This window comes from Polyergus mexicanus, unplaced genomic scaffold (assembly GCF_030449975.1).
Source record: "Polyergus mexicanus isolate NDT 795.1 unplaced genomic scaffold, iyPolMexi1.0 SCAF_16, whole genome shotgun sequence".
NCBI lineage: Eukaryota > Metazoa > Arthropoda > Insecta > Hymenoptera > Formicidae > Polyergus > Polyergus mexicanus.
The window spans coordinates 15,094-32,503 of NW_027223336.1; the positions used below are offsets into that span (position 1 = coordinate 15,094).

The following is a 17,410-nucleotide window of genomic DNA, read 5'->3' on the forward strand; positions in this document are numbered from 1 at the left end:
TTAATCCGATTGCAAATCCGATTACTAAATGTAAACACCCACTGTGGTTTTACGTCACTGCACGTGACGTCATCATGCACAATGGTATACTTTTATATTTACATCATGATTTGTATTATAATCGCAGATGATATTAAATGCATGATAGTGTGATTCTGTGATTCTTATTGTTTAGTATCACAGTATCGTCGAATCTCTGCAATCCGATCTCTGTTTCGTCTTTTCTTCGTTAATGACAGATTTGTATTACGAGTGATAGCCTGATAGCCGTATGATATTAAATGGGTAACAATATATCATATCATACTTCCTCTTCGAAGAATGTTATCTTCTGATATATTGCAATTATTCCTGTTACTTAAACAGAGATATATTTTCTGCAATCTTGGTTATATCGCAATTCATTCTAGAAAGATATAAATATCTATGTACTAACTCGTTAATATTTTAATTCGTGTTTATGCAATTTTATAAGAATTGAATATTTATAGATTTTTTTAATCAATTGGTATATTACTTTCCAGATATAAACTTTCAGTGTGTGTCACATATATTAAACATTAAACAATTATCTTTTTAAAGAAATTATTACTGACATTCTGGAAAAGTAACAGAAGTATATATATGATCTTTGAAATATGGATTTTGAAGGTGAAGCACATGGCGAAAACTTTGAGGTAAATTTTTCTGGCATGGACGACTCTAAGAGTGATAAATCTGGAAAGACACAATCAAGTTCTTTAGAAATTGTAAGCATCTCAGCAGATGTAAATAGTTCTACTGATACATTTGAGAGCAAAATAAAAGATGTTAGCCATGCAGTCAAACTTGATAACAACTTTGTTTGCAAAACTATGCAAAGCGAATATGTGCACGAATCTGTGGAACTTTCTATAGGAGGTGATGGTAAAATGACAACTAATAAATGTGACCAAACTAATGACACGTTAAATATTTTTTGTAAAACTATTAATTTGGTTGATGCATCAGAAGCAACTACTTCACAAGAAAATAGTTCATCTTTTTTTCATATTGATGTATCACATGTATTACATACAGATCAGGCTAAAGCTAAAAGAAGTATTTCAAAAGGTCAAGTACATGCCAAAAGTAATGCATTAATGGAAAAATTGGACGATAGTTCAGACGAAGATTCAAGTAAACGTCAGAAGTTAAATAAAAGTATAGACAATATTGATGCTGAAAATGTAAGTGATGATACAGTAACATTTCAAAAAACCAAATCAAAAGTAAAACAACGAAATTATCGTAAGAGACAAAATATAATAAGTGATAATGAAGACAGCTCTGGACATACCTCGTCAAGCGAGGCAGCAAGAGAAAATTTTGAGCTTTATACAGACGATGGTGATTATTTGTTTTGTTATGTTAAATCATATTAAGGTGGGTATACACTTAGCGAATAAACACCGAACGAACAGCGAATGCAAACGTTCGTTATTATCATTCAGCAGATATATACGCCAAAGCGAATATGAACAGAACGTTCGATTCGCATTCGGCTCGATTCCCTCATGAGGCGGTACATCAAAGGCAATTCGTGTGAGAAAAATATTCAAAACGTTTCGCATTCGTTGTTCGTTCGGTGTTCGTTCACTAAGTGTATACGCACCTTTAGAGAGCGATTGTTTAATATATATATAATATCTTTATTATTTATGATTTTGTTTATAACTTGCAAATGTCTTTTAGAAGACTAGTCCTGTAATAGATGAAATATAACACTAAATGTAAATAACTGCTAAAAAATGATGTATTATATATATATATATATATGCGCGCGCGCGCGTGTGTGTGTGTAAATATATACATATGTATATATGTATGTATGTCATAGTTATTTTAATTACATACATATATACATATATAAAATAAGATATATCTAACTTAAAAAATATTTTATATATAATTATACATGTAAAGAAGAAGAATATGAAGAAGAGCTACCTCGTTGCCAAAAAAACGAAATACCATCAATTGGCATCCAATCCAATTGGCACATAGTACCGGAAGTTATAAATCGCCAAATAGGTAGCAATCTGTTATTTCAAAGAAGATTTTATGGTTCTTTACATGCGGTAGAACGACTCGAACTTATGTATAATCTTAATGAACATCAAGTATGTTATCATGTTATTTACTATTTCATAAACGCTATATATTGATCTACTCGATTTTTACATTGTATAGCTTATAAAAGAATTAGATCATTATTATTTGTATGTTGACATTCGATTATTATTTACAGGGCTGCGTAAATGCCTTAAACTTCAATGAAAAGGGAAATTTATTAGCAAGTGCCTCTGACGATTTAACAGTTGTTATATGGGATTGGGCTGTAGGAAAAAAGCGTCATTCGTTTATGAGTGGACACACGAGAAATATGTTCCAAGTATATATAGTATAATAATTCTTTTTCTCTACAAAAATTACATATCTTTGTAAATTTCTTTTAAAATTAACATATTTAGGAACTGATGCTTTAAGTATATAATTGCAATTTCTCAATATTACATTATCATTTATTTTTTTATTACAGTAAAAGATGTCGATTTCTTATACTTATACTTTCCTTATACTTTACTTATAAAGGCATATTAATATACATTAATATGCCTTTATAAGTAAAGTATAAAGATATGGATTCATAAATAAAGTATATATAAATTAGGATGTTTGTGTCTTTAATAATTTTTATATTACTATGGGTTTTTTATTATTATTATTATTATTATTATTATTATTATTATTATTATTGAATTGTTTACATTAAGGCCAAGTGGTTACCATTAGACATGGAGTATCTTATGGTCACTTGTGCTGAAGATGGTCAAGTACGTTTATTGGATCTTGAACATAATACATCAAAGAGATTGGCGGCGCATCGTGCCGCATCACATAAATTAGCTGTGCATCCTGAAACGCCTCATATAATCTTTTCTGCTGGGGAAGATGCAAGAGTATTCTCTATAGATATCCGAGAAAGGAAACCAAGCAGGTAAGTGATAGTCTTTTTATCACGATTAAACAATGTAACATATGATTAAAAAAGCTTATATATATATATTCATATGTCCTTTATTCTTTACACGTTAATAAAGAGGTTACAATATGTATGTGCGCGCGCGCGCGCATATGCCGTTAATTATATTTTATATACATGTTATATAATTAATGTTTTTGTTCACAGATTACTATATGTAAAAGAGGATTCATCTAGAATAGTTCAATTATATAGTATACATTGTAATCCTTCTAATAGCAATGAATTCTGCATCGGCGGCCGTTCTCAGTATGTAAGAGTGTATGATCGACGAAAAGTTTCGACGCCGCTCTATAAATTATGCCCCAATCATTTGGTATGTTGTGTTTTTCTATTGTGATGAATAAATCTAATAATTCTTTTAATAATAAAAAAATGAATAGAATTTTAGTTTGTAATCTTATATACAGTATACATATAATTTGTTTTAGACAGAGAATAAACAAAACGCGCATGTAACATGCGCTGTATATAATCACGATGGAACTGAAATTCTTGCATCATATAATGATGAAGTCATATATCTATTTAATAGATTATTGTCATTTGAAGATTACACTAGTAGATATGTAGGCCATAGGAATAGGGCAACTGGTATGTTACACATACACATGGCATATAAATTGTATTAAGAGAATACTTTCAATTTTAGATTTTTATGTGATTATTTTAATGTTTCAACACAGACTTGATGAAATGTGATGTTCAGAATTTAATGATAAACATTATAATTAATTTTTATAATAATTCTTTTTCCCTACAAATTACATATCTTTGTAAATTTCTTTTAAAATTAACATATTTAGGAACTGATGCTTTAAGTATATAATTGCAATTTCTTAATATTACATTATTATTTATTTTTTCATTACAGTAAAAGGTGTCAATTTCTTTGGACCCAAAAGTGAATATGTTATATCTGGGTCTGATTGCGGTAATATATTCATTTGGGAGAAAACTACATCAGCGGTTGTACAATGGATAGCAGGGGATAAACAAGGAGTTGTGAGTTTTTCACTTTATAAAAATAAAATAAATATACAAATCTTTTTTTTATAATGGAGGGGAGAATAACATTTCTTTTTTATTATATTATTCCTTTTTTATTTATTATATAATAGGTAAATTGTTTAGAAGGACATCCACATATTCCTGTTCTTGCAACAAGTGGATTGGATTATGATGTCAAAATATGGGTGCCTTCAGGCAGAGAAGCTCCAATGATGAGATCGTTAGTGAATGTATGTATAAAAAAATCGTATTTTACTTGTTTTCTTATATATATTCTTTTCTTTCTTTTCGTTTCATTATGCATGTTTTTTCTATGTTTCGTGTTGTCATTTATTTATCATGGTATTATATATTCATTGCATTTTATATATTATATTCTGAAAAAAAAGATAACTGCTGCTGCTGCTATTACAACTATTAATATTACTAATCTGCTATAATAATTATAAAAAGTTCTGAACATTTAACCTGATTTTTTGCATACTTTTCTTTTTTTTCTTAAGTGTGCCAAATCCAATGCGAAAAATAGAAAGCAAGAAAACACGCCTGATGGACCGGATGGGCAATGGCATTGGGTTTTAGGTGTATTGAGATACGCTCGTATTAGAGAAAGAATGCGTGTAAGTAATACATATATGTATATTATATAAGTATTTTCATCATATATTATTACTAACTGAAGTCTTTGTTATAAATTGAAATTTGAAAAAATATACGTTTATTTTTTTTGTTTCATGGCTGTCTCTGTTTTAGCAACTTTATCCGCGTCAATATGAATTTAATGATCCAATTGGAGATGATGATGATGATGATAACGACGACGACGATTACCATTTTGATGATTCTTCTAATGACAACTCATCTGACGATACTGATAGTCAATCAGAAAGTGGAGATGTTGGAAGAACACAATGTCCTCAATCTTAGAAATACTGCTTAATTAATACAATTAAAATGAAAGTTATATAGCGTTCAAAGTATGCATTAACCATTTCCCAATTACAATCAATTTTATCAGGATTGTGTCAATAGCGTTATATAGCAGAGTGTATAAAAAAAACAATATTGTAGTGTACCAAAAAATTTCCATATTCTATAAATCATTAATCTTTTCTGTCAGCTCTCGAAATAATTAGTAGTTTAAACAGCATACTTCGGCAGTTTACGATTATATTATAATTTTTGAATATACATCAAAAGGATATATAAAGACAATTTGATAAAATATATGTACAATATTAAGATAATAGAAAAAGAAAGAAAAATGTAGATTTTATGATAGTTGTGCAAAACATAATTATAAAATTATATAGAAAACGTACATCTTGTTATAATTAACATTATATATATATATATTATATAGGATTTTTTTTTTATTTAATTTGTAAAAATATATTTAATATTCGATGTATTAATTATATTATTTCTAAAAGATTATTGTTAAAATTTATATTTTGTCAATGTAATTTATTTCGTTTTAAAGAAGTACATGCAGTTTTATAATGTAAAAAAAGAATTCTTCTTCTCCCTAGTTTTTTTTTTTTTTTTTTTATGTCTTGTATAAAAATAATTCAAAAATTATACATTACGAAAGAAAATAATTACATCTTTTTTTTTTTTAAGATGGTCACGATCATCTATATAACTTGTAAATATTTTTGAATACTTTTCATCAAAATTGATTTTGTATGATACAACTAAGATATTTGTATGAAATTTTTGAATCCTTAAATTTTTTTTTTTTTTTTTTTTTTTTTAAATTGTGGCCGTGTTCCAAAATTCACTGCCAGTACTGGAAATCTATAACATATGTTACATAAATTATAGATTTTCAGTATTGGCAGTGAATTTTAAAATACAGCCTATATCATGTACATTTTCTATACTGTGTAATAAATACCTAAGCATTGGAGAGAATAAAAAATTGTAAAAAAAATGTATAAAAAGATAATAAGAAAACAACTGCGTTATAGTAAATTCTAATTTCTATTTCGATATGTTTTCTAAAAAATATACAAGTACCCAAGTATACTGAAGAAAGGATAGAGAAAAAAATTGTGCAAGAATATAGAAAGATAATAAGAAAGAAGAGCCACACATTGAATAATAAAATGTTGATTTAAATCTCAATATTTTTTCTAATGAAAATCAAAGGAAAACTAATTAAAAAAGAAAAAGAAAACATGACATTATGTATTCGAGTTGTGTTCGATGACGCCATCTAGTCAGCCCGCAGCACCAATCGAATACGTTCATTCTCGTCCTATCCTCGTCTGTCTCGTCGATAGGTTTTTACGCGTAGAAATATCACTGACGTGTCCCCGTGCAAAGATCGGCTACGTACGTGCATACAATTCATCGACTTCGCCACGACAATTTCGTCTTGCGCATAGAGAATCGACGATACGAAATATCACCAGTCATTGTGGCATCAAGTTTGTAAGCGAGCGTCTCGTGTAGTGCGTGTGCCGATCGTCAGAAAACATCGTCCAAAATCAGCCGAGCGACAGCAAAATTATGGCAGCGGTCTTCAACACTTTTATAAATTCCTTCAGCAACACATTGTAAGTTTATATATTTTTCGACGTGCAATTTTCCCAGCGTCTATTTCTGACGAAATAGTCATCAATCTTGAATATTTACGCGATTTTTCTCGTCTTCTGGCTATTACGTTGCCTTTCGTGACGTAGTTTTCGCGATACCTGTTTTTATCTCGCGAATCTCCACATCTCCAACTTATGATATACATACATACATACATACATACATACATACATACATACATACATACATACATACATACATACATACATACATACATACATACATACATACATACATACATACATACATACATACATACATACATACATACATACATACATACATACATACATACATACACGCACACTACGTGTGGTGTGTGTGGCGCGCGCGCGCGCATATGTGTGTGTCGCGTCGCGATACTTCATGACCTTCAACTTTCGTTTGATACGTATTCCAGAACGAGTATCTTCGTTCATTCGTAGATACAGGACGATGCAATTTACGCTGTGTATAAGTAGTGAACATATCTGATGAAAGCGTGAACACACTTTGCATAATGTCGAAAGAGCTCTTATGGCTACAATAATGACCTTACTTGGTATTTTCGTTATGGGAAAATCGATTTCAAACTTCTCAATGTCATCTATCACTAATATTTAATACGAAGTAGAAATGTACCGATATCCTATATAAAACTTTTCGATATCCATACGCCTGTTTTTAGCTGCGTCGCGTCTCTTGCGAAATAAATATATAACAGGTTATCTAAGGAAGGAAAAAAAGAACACAAATTTTGTAAGACGAAGAAAGCATCAATAAATTTTTTCTATACATTATGTATATATATATGTGTGTATATGTGTGTGTATATATATATATATATATATATATATATATATATATATATATGACATTACACTTAAGTTCAGAGTTCGTGCATCATAAATGTATGGAAGGAGAGAGATAGAGAGAGGGAAGAATGACATAGTAAAAAGTATTCTCGATTTCTAGAACATTATTTAATCAGATTAGTTTCTCTTCGTATTGGATAGATTATTTTGATATGATATTGTTTTTGTTTTCCAGACATATGATGATAATGATGACATAAATTTTATATCTCTATCATATTCTTTACATTTTGGGATATTATTAAACTTTCATGATATCTTCTTCAACGGAATAAAGATGTAGCTACAAAATTATCTTCAGAGTTGAAAATATTACAATGATATATCTTGTGAAAAACTTGATCAACTTTTCAAAAAAAATGAAGACATCTTATTATTAGAGAGGAATATAAATCAGTCAAATTATTTTACTTATTTAATTTAAATTACATATAATTAAGTATACATTTGAGTTCAATTATATAAATATAGAGCAATAGAAGATAGTAGAGATTAATATAAAAATTGCATCATACTATTCATGGACAAAAAAATGATGGACAAGCAAAATATTTATCTTGAAATTTTTACTAAACAAGCATAAAAAAAAATAAATTTTTGTTTTATGGAAAGCTTAGTTTTTATAGATTATAAATTTATAGAAAAAAGATATGCATTTCCAATGCAAGATTGCAGATGAAGAGATTGTCATTCTTGCATCAGCTATATTTTCATAAAACATAAGATTGAACTTTCTCTCTCTCTCACACACACACACACACACACACAATATTTTCGCAAAGCGATTTATGTTAACCAACAATTGTTAATGCACAATTCACAGAAATGCACCGGTCAGACAACACTTGAAAAATGTCTACGGTTGCTTGTCCTTGTCCACTGTATCAGCAGCTGCAGGAGCTTATATACACATGTACACGCAGCTCCTACAAGCTAATCTATTGACAACTTTTGGTACCCTGGGTCTCCTCATTGCATTAATGACAACACCCGATAATGGCAAAAATCAAAAACTGCGCCTCGGTTACCTCTTGGGATTTGCATTTCTGTCTGGCCTTGGATTAGGTCCTTTACTTGAGATGGTAGTCAGCATAGACCCGAGTATAGTGGTAACAGCATTAGTTGGTGAGTGAGCAATTTCTTTTGTTATTTTCTACAATTTTCTAACATAATGCATTATTAGATCTAAAACAAATAATTTTTTGTTTTTTATATTAGGAATTCCTAATTTTTTATCTTATATAATGTTATGAAAAAATGATAAAAAGACCGACATTATCAATAAATGGTTAATATTACTAAATTAATTGTTTTTAAATTTGTATATATGTATATAATATGATGTTGCAATAAAATGATTACAGGTACGACAGTAGTTTTCGTTTCCTTCAGCATTTCTGCACTTTTGGCTGAACGTGGTCGCTGGTTGTATCTTGGTGGCACCTTAATGAGCATGCTGAACATCATGATTCTGTTTTCCTTTGCCAATCTGTTCTTGCGCTCGACTTTCATCTACCAAGCGCATTTATATCTGGGATTATTCGTGATTTGCGGCTTTATCATTTATGACACGCAATTGATTATCGAGAAACATCACATGGGCAGCAGAGACTTCATCATGCATTCCTTGGATTTGTTCATCGATTTCGTAGGCATTTTTCGACACCTCCTTGTGATACTTACACAAAAGGTAAATTGTTTTGACAAATTAATAATTTTAGTGTGAAATTTCTTTATAGATATTTCTTAGAACTATCTCGCCATTCTTTCTCTTTTTCGTGAAAATTTTGATAGGACTTTTATTTCAATAATCTCAAAATATTTGTCTATATTATTCTAGGAACTATCCAAGGAGTCACGCAAACGTAAAGATTGAGCAAAAGGAGACAAGTGGTTACGGTGCGTTCAAGTAAATCCATAAAAAACTAGAGGTCTTCATGTAATCTATCCATACCTAGGTATTTGTGTACATATACATGCCGAAAAATTATATAAATACCGATATACTACACATGTCATACACATATATATGCATAACATCTCTTTAGCAAACGCGATATATTACGAAACTATATAGATATATTTACTGTAATAAAAAAAGAAAAAGGAAAATGTTAAATACAGTTTGTTTAAAAAATTCGACTTCTCTCGAGTCCGATTATAGACGAAGACATTTATTTTGGTCACGTTTCTGAGTTATATAATTCTCCATCAAATTTGTACACACACACACACACACACACACACACACACATATATATATATATATATATAACAAATTAACTGTATTATATTTTCAACTTTCAATAAAGAAACTTTTCCAAAGTTTTTTCGCTTTTATTTTCTTTAAATGAGATAGTAGACGATAAATAAATCAATCAGTTACACATATTTATGCAACGCAAAGTCTTACCTATTATTTCCTATTGGATTTGATTTTACATAGAAATAGCTTTGTATACAGGAACGTAATATACATATGTAGTTCACATTTCCAATGAATATAAAAAAATTACGCGAAAAAAAAAAATAAAAGTACATAACACATGTAAAGAGTGATTTATCACTTGGCGAAATGTACAAGCATTGAAACTGTGTATACAAAAATGTGTACAAGTCGTTTAGTGACAGTAAAAGTACGACTGTTACATGAATATGAAATTAATATGGTCGCTGGCGATCCCTGTCCCTCTCGCCTCGACTAAAATAAAATAAAAAATACTCAGATTAATGTACAATTTTTATATATATGTTATATATATAAAAGTTTGATCTTTTAATCCTTTTATGTTCATTATATTGAAAAAAAATAGTGAGGGTAAACATGAAAAATATTTCGTAAAGTTCTAAGGGTCACGCAAATTGAGAAAAAAATTGGAATCTTACCCGCCGCCTCCCCTCATAGGACCACCTCGGCCTCCGCGGCCTCCTCGGTCTCCGCCCCGGAAACCACCGCCGCCGCCACCTCTACCGCCTCTGTCACCTCCGCGTCCGCCTCGATCGCTTCTATAACCTCCTCGGCTGCCGCGATCGCCACTACCTCGACCACCGCCCCTACCGCCGCTGCCACCTCCGCCGCCATAACCACCGAGACCCTCCGGTTTTAAGCTTTTGCAGAGATTACATTGATCCCGCCATGCGAAATTTGTATTACCGCAATCGGGATTCGGACACCTGTTTCAAACAGTTTTTCTGTAATGTTTTTTCTCGATATATCTCAATATCTTCCTTTACTGTTAGATATACATGTATAATTAAAATTTAGTAATAATAATATTATGCTACAATATAATGAAAAAATTGTATTTGACACAAAATAATGTATCAGATAATGTACCTCCAGTCACCACCGCGGCCTCCGCCGTCGCGACCTCCACGATCGTCGCCACCCCCACGATGATGATCATCGCGATCACTGCCGCCGCGACCGCCGAAACCGCCGCCGCCACGACCACGGCCACCGCCACCGCGACTGCCACCTATCCGATTGCCCTGCCAGCTACTCTTATGCTGCGCTATTTGTACTTTTATCGTGCAACCCTTAAAATCTTTGCCATCGAACCAGCTAATGGCCGAGCGTGCAGCATTCTGATCATCGTAGGTGACTGTCGCTTCCCCCTTCGATTTTCCTGTATTTTTATCCTTGTACATCCAAATTTTCGGCTTGCCCGTACGTTTGTCATGCTGGAAACACATGAAACTTTCATTAAATATCTAACAAATGTGTAATTAAAAGGGCTATCTATATTATTGTACATTGGAGTATCATATGGTAGAGTAATCAAATAGCAGCTTGAAAGTTATCTCATATTTAATTTTAAATACGTTTGATTCTTAGTTTGAGATAACATTGTTATCTCGAATCATGCACGCATTTAATGCTATATATAATATAAATATATATTGCGTATAAAAGGACAAGATAACGTACTTTAATCACGCCGATCGCACCGAAATGTTGACAAATTTCTTCCTCGGAGATTGATGGATCCATACCGGATACAAAGATAGTATCCTCTTGAGTAACCATTCCGTCACCACCGCCACTGTTGCGGTCACCGTAGCCTCCTGCAATGGATCGAGAGTTATGATTCATCACACAGAGAAACGTCTAAAATAAAAATATATTCGCGTATCTCTAGTGATTCCGGAGCTACTATTTTATCCTAATCTAAAAGTATAAGGAAAGTGTTTCGCAGCGTTACACATTCTCTATATAAATAACGACTAATGTTACAAGACATCATGAATATTTTGAAACATTGTCCGTATACCTTTCTTCGAGTTTTCACACAACTTTTGATAAAAATTATCAAATCATATCTCTAAAACTTTTTCGTATCTCTCCTAATAACACAACGACAGTTCTTAGTAAGGATATAATGCTTATGTTTCCAAAATGTTAGTTTCCACACTTTTCTAATAGTCTTACGATATCGTGCCGATTGAAACTATACACATGTGCGGCTTCGATATTGTAAAATTTTTCTGTCATTTTTCTAAATATAAGCAGAAATAGATTACCAGTTTCATTTGGTTTACATTCTAGTTTTACAATTCAATTTGAGTTTACATGTAAATCGTAACACAACACAAGATTAAGTTCTTCTCTCGTATAGCATATATTATAAACTTATATTAGGTATTTAATATCTAGAAATGTATATATGCTATTATGTGTGTATATTCTTATAGGACGTTATTTTACCTCTCATTACGCATAATTTATATTATCCATTAAGTATAATTATTGTTATATACTTCTTTCCAAGAGGTCTTAAAAAAAAAGAATAAAAAAAAAGATATTCTATACAATTCTACTAAATAATGATTAATAATTTTTTGTATATCTTTCCATAATTTGAAGATTCTTATATACTTTGACGTTATATTTGTGTGTGTATAGTATACATCCTAATCTTTTTGTGTAAATCATTTGATTTATAGAAACCTAATGTATATTAGTAGCAGTCTAATACTCCAATTAATTCCTAACGATACATACAGAACACAAGGTTGCAGCTGAACATACAAAAGGGCTGCAACATTATCTCTTACGCTTAAAGATTTAATCATAGATTGGCAAGTAGCTCACCAGCTGCCTTTTATTTACTCCTTTTTTTCGCGCCTGTATTATACATATTTTCACGCTTATACAGTTTGAAAATATCGCGCCCAAATATGATATGACCATACCAAAAATATATAGGATGATCATATTGTATAAGTATTTTGTTCTATTTTGCTTTCTCTTTCGCAAAATGAACGTAATATCCATACGTAATACCTTTTTGTACCTTTTTTTTTTTTTAGGACGAACCTCTTTCATCAACCTTTTCAAGGGATTTTCCAAAACATTGTTTTCGCACTGACATCACCGCACAATGCATTACTTGTAGTTGGGTATATATATATATATATATATATATATATATATATATATATATATATATATATATAGTAAATTATCTTACAGAATATAAACCATCTAATTTTTTGATTAGACAGAATGTCCTGCTTTCGCGAATCTTATTTTTTTACGATAACAGAATATATAAAACGACACGCAAGCATTGCCGTTCATAGGAAAAAAAGCAATTGGTGATTATATAATATATATGGTCACTTTTTCAATTATATACTTAGCAAGTAGAATTGGAGCAGTTCATTATTGATTCTTCTCATTCTCGCTTCAATGAATGCCGTACGAATGTATTATATTATATGATGAATAATTACCATTGAGAGATATTTTACAACGCTCCTCCTAACAATGTTGCATAGCAGCCCTTTCATATAATAACCGAGTAACCGAGTATTTAAGATCGTATAAATAGTAGAGTGAAAGCTAGAATATTTAGCACCAGACTAGTACAAACAGTCTGGTGCATTTACCTTTGTTATAACCACCACGGCCACCGCCACTGCTAAAACACAGAAGCAGATATACCAATGAGTTGACTCATGGACAGACTGTGATCGATCGATCGATGCATGGCGAATCGTATGTATGCCGCTCGCCACCGTTCGTTCTTCTTGATTGATGTACCTATTTGTCTAAATGTCTGTTACAGTCATTACATCATGATTTGCATTAGATTTGCCGGTTTCGTCCTGACGTCAAGTTACGTTTGTCAGTTTTCTCTCGTTTAGCATGCAGAGATTATCTTTATATATGTGAAAACAACACACTTAAATCGAAACAAAACTAAATTAAAGTGTTCGGTCTGTTCGATCCGGATAATGAGTTCGAGGAAAAAACAAATCTTGACAAAAGAAGTATTCCTCGGTTTTACTTCGATATACCCGTCATTTTTCAAACCCCCCAAAAAAGTAAGAGATTACTTGTGTATTGCAAGTAAAAAATTTTTGTCGCGGAAAGAAATATTGCCAAGCATCCGCTGCAATTTGCTGTTGATTCTGTTGCAGTTGGGAAATTTCTAAATGTAAAACATAGTCAACACACAATGCACTTTGCTCTTTTCATGTGTTTGTATACTTCGTACAGAGGTTTATCAGTTTTTTTTTTTAAAGCAAAAAATATGACTTTCCAAAAAATACCTACAATAATACCAATACACCATAACTAGAAGTAACAATACACACAGTAAAACTGTGTTTGTTGAAGGCAAATGTGTTATATGCGAATTTAACACATGTCACATATACAGCTTATTCTCAAAAATGCCTATACAATAATAGTAGTTCGATAATGTAATCTCTTACGATAGACTCTAAATACCTTATAATTGCCTAAACGTATTTAATATGCCTAATAGAAATAATATTACAACAGTGATCCCAGTGGCGACATCAATCGCTTTATGGTCTTGATTGATTTAAGACCTTTGCATATAACTATGACACATATACATACGTACGTACGTCGTTTATATGTATGTATGTGCGTGTGTGTTATGTGTTTGTTACAATTCCAGAACCAGCTAATAGGATGTCGATATTACAACCTTTTTACGTCATTTGTCACATACTGTTTCTTTACCTCTTTACCTCAGTTACATCTGTCACTTAAACCTGTAGGCATACTTCAAACATATTAACGCCCAACCGGGCATAAAACCGTTCGTAATGATGATACAACAAGAGTTTCCATTACTGCGTTAAGAACTTTATTGCATACCTTTGATTTTGCTTCAACAAAGTCGTTTACTGAGATCGATCACTGTGAATGCAGTGGCTGTTGGCTTTAATTTAATACGTCGGAGTCTGTTGCTCCGGTTGTCGCCTTATTAAAATATATTAAAAATTTATAAAATAAACTTACTTGTAACCACCGCCGGAGCGATCTCCATAACCGCTGCGATCGCCATATCTACCGCCTCCGCCGCTACCTCCTTGGCCTAAGAAACATGCAAATAAGATAAATATAAACTCTAATTTAATAAGAAAAGAAAAATTATTCACCAGTACCTAGCATCTCATTTTTAAGAGTTCAAAATAGTATAAAACAAAATTTCGAGACAGATATAGCAAAAAAGAGCAACACTTAACAGAAAGAAGAAAATAAGAAAAAAAACAAAATGTAAATGTGATACAAAAAAAATATTTACCTCCACTATAGCCACCACCAGAGTTACGATTATATCCCCCACCACCGCTTCCGCTACTTCCATGTCCATAGTTTCCACCATAATTATTACCATTATCCCCGCTGCCTGCATTACTACCTCCACTGTAGCTATTCTGTCCATAGCTGCCTTGATTTTGAGACGGATTGTAATCTTGACCAGTATTAGAATTGTAACTGCCATAATTGCCATAATTGGTACCAGTACTTGGAGGTGGCTGACTGTATTGATTGTAGCCACCTGTGCCAGCAGAGGGAGGTGGATACGATGTATCCTGACCAGCCGAAGGCGGTGGTTGACTATACTGATTATATCCTTGTTGTTGATAATTGGAATATTCTGTAAAATTCAATGTAAATATTTCTATAATTAGTACTGTTTTGCCATACATTTATTCTAAATTTATATATTATATAAAATATTATATACGAAATCGATATTTTATTCATCTCTTTAATACATTTGAGAAAATATGATAATGTTCAATAAATTCTCAGCGTTATTCGGTGTCTTCGATACAAGTTTGCAGATCGCCATTTTCGTATAATCGACACCGGGAAGAAACGATTGCGACGCTAGCATAATTCTAACTCGTCTAGTGCAAGAAAACAAATGTCTCGAACTCGTACGTTACAGAGACAGCAACGTGATTATAATTAAGCGCGTAATTTTATCGTATACGATACTTACGATTATCCGTCATTGTGCCGTTCTTCTCGACGGATACAGTATTCGAACGAAGTGAAAAAAGAAACTATCGATGCACGATGCTGAGAAACGAAAAACCTGACAATACTTGAATCAGCAAGCAGCTCCGACGAAATATCAAGGTTATATATCTTCTTTCTCGTCTTTTCTAGATATTTGCCCTTTTTGGGACGTACTATCACACTCTTTCACCGAGTTTCTTCGGCGAAGTTGAAGAAATAGACGGCAATAAGAGGAACGATGTGAAACGACGTGGACGTAGCTGGCACTCAGTACGTCCACCTCGCTGACGGAAGTAGAAATAGGCGGCCGGAAGTCCACAGCCTTTATATTGCACTTCCGTTCGTTTTATTGGGAGCGTTCAGGAGACACAACCGTTGAGTAGCAATCGAACGTGATTGGTTCTTACTTCTAGAACCAACAAATCAACGTCGAGTATTGACAAGACGATACTCAACAGCTGTGTTTTCTGAACGCGCCTATTGATGACGGAAACGTTGTAAAAATGTGTCCCTGGCAAAAATTCACCGTTTAATTGACCAATTGAGACAAAAAGAACAGAGATTTCTTTGCCTGGGAGTCGATCACCTTTTCCCCAGGGCGGAAACGTGAAAAGTGAAAACTTTCACGTGAACTCTATGGCCTAGTTTATACCGATATACTTCTTCTTCTTCTTTCTTATCGTGGCCACATCCGATCTAATTGGATCGGTATAACCCTGCCAAAAACAGGTTGGAAGTAACAAATGGAAAAATTCCTCTAAAGAAGAGGAAGAAACTCAAAAGTGAAGTCCAAAGGATACATGCGTAACGTGTTTAAACACGTCCGTTCCCGTTCGTGAGCGGCAACGGACTCTCACCGATATACTTTAATACTAGTCAATCACAGACATTCCATTCTTTAAAGGACTGGCTATGATTGGCCAGTGTTGTATTTAGTACGTATTATAGCCTCGCACACTGGACGCGATTGGCCCTCGCATACTGGACGTGATGAGCGGTGGGCGATATCCAACGAGAGTTCTGCTTTTCCGAAAATCATAGCCAGTCCTTTAAAGAAGAGAATGTCTATGATTGACCAGTATAGTATTTAGTACGTATTAAAATATATCGATGTAAAACGGGGAGCACACACTTTTGCATAAGCGCATAATCATAAGCATAAGGAAATTGATGGGTCCATTTCCTTATGCATAAGGAAATTGCACAATCAAATTCCTTATGCATAAGAAAATTGCACAATCAAATTCCTTATGCTTATGATTATGCGCTTATGCAAAAGTGTGTGCTCCCCGCTTAAGGGTGACGTGTAAACGTAGTCAATAACACCGACGAGATATCATTAAAGACCGGTGATCTTACAGGATTTAGTGTGACTGAAAAAAAAAAACTCGGTGCCTGTTATTTTAGTTCATCCAGTTATTGTTTTATTATCAAAAATGTATAGGTCTTTTATATAACTGCCTCAAAAACAGCAAAATAAATATTTTATTGTAAATTTACTGTTTTATTATCGACAATGCAAAGATTTACTTACCTACAGTAGCGCGTGGCGAGTTTTTTTCCAGTAATATGCTAAAT

At 32.4% G+C, this 17,410-nt stretch overlaps 3 protein-coding genes across 8 annotated transcripts; 2 read left to right on the forward strand and 1 right to left on the reverse strand.

Annotated features, from left to right (window-relative positions):
• Nucleotides 1–92: 92 nt before the first annotated feature.
• Nucleotides 93–5,451, forward strand: LOC138940215 (DDB1- and CUL4-associated factor 8). 4 transcript variants are annotated; one of them, XM_070308852.1, is made up of 11 exons: nucleotides 95–285; nucleotides 525–1,368; nucleotides 1,948–2,141; nucleotides 2,270–2,413; nucleotides 2,796–3,019; nucleotides 3,212–3,380; nucleotides 3,496–3,658; nucleotides 3,939–4,069; nucleotides 4,186–4,305; nucleotides 4,579–4,695; nucleotides 4,829–5,451. In XM_070308852.1, the coding sequence occupies exons 2-11, from the start codon at nucleotides 639–641 to the stop codon at nucleotides 5,000–5,002; spliced, it is 2,166 nt and encodes a 721-aa protein (XP_070164953.1). In that variant the 5' UTR covers nucleotides 95–285; nucleotides 525–638; the 3' UTR covers nucleotides 5,003–5,451. The 4 variants fall into 4 exon arrangements, with proteins under 4 accessions (XP_070164954.1, XP_070164956.1, XP_070164953.1 ...); XM_070308851.1 differs by having other exon boundaries at nucleotides 96–285; nucleotides 1,945–2,141; nucleotides 4,829–5,444; XM_070308853.1 differs by lacking the exon at nucleotides 4,829–5,451 and having other exon boundaries at nucleotides 93–285; nucleotides 1,945–2,141; nucleotides 4,199–4,305; nucleotides 4,579–4,669.
• Nucleotides 5,452–6,351: 900 nt separating this feature from the next.
• On the forward strand, nucleotides 6,352–9,859 carry Bi-1 (Bax Inhibitor-1). The gene is made up of 4 exons (XM_070309072.1): nucleotides 6,352–6,639; nucleotides 8,357–8,658; nucleotides 8,898–9,223; nucleotides 9,374–9,859. The coding sequence occupies exons 1-4, from the start codon at nucleotides 6,593–6,595 to the stop codon at nucleotides 9,407–9,409; spliced, it is 711 nt and encodes a 236-aa protein (XP_070165173.1). The 5' UTR covers nucleotides 6,352–6,592; the 3' UTR covers nucleotides 9,410–9,859.
• Nucleotides 9,108–15,951, reverse strand: LOC138940299 (RNA-binding protein cabeza). Of its 3 annotated transcripts, none has more exons than XM_070309070.1 (8): nucleotides 15,813–15,951; nucleotides 15,105–15,461; nucleotides 14,819–14,894; nucleotides 13,429–13,457; nucleotides 11,465–11,601; nucleotides 10,871–11,217; nucleotides 10,420–10,707; nucleotides 9,108–10,234 (listed from the first exon to the last, which is right to left on the reverse strand). In XM_070309070.1, the coding sequence occupies exons 1-8, from the start codon at nucleotides 15,823–15,825 to the stop codon at nucleotides 10,195–10,197; spliced, it is 1,287 nt and encodes a 428-aa protein (XP_070165171.1). In that variant the 5' UTR covers nucleotides 15,826–15,951; the 3' UTR covers nucleotides 9,108–10,194. The 3 variants fall into 3 exon arrangements, with proteins under 3 accessions (XP_070165171.1, XP_070165170.1, XP_070165172.1); XM_070309069.1 differs by having other exon boundaries at nucleotides 13,429–13,460; XM_070309071.1 differs by lacking the exons at nucleotides 13,429–13,457; nucleotides 15,813–15,951 and having other exon boundaries at nucleotides 15,105–15,396.
• Between the last annotated feature and the right edge of the window lie 1,459 nt (nucleotides 15,952–17,410).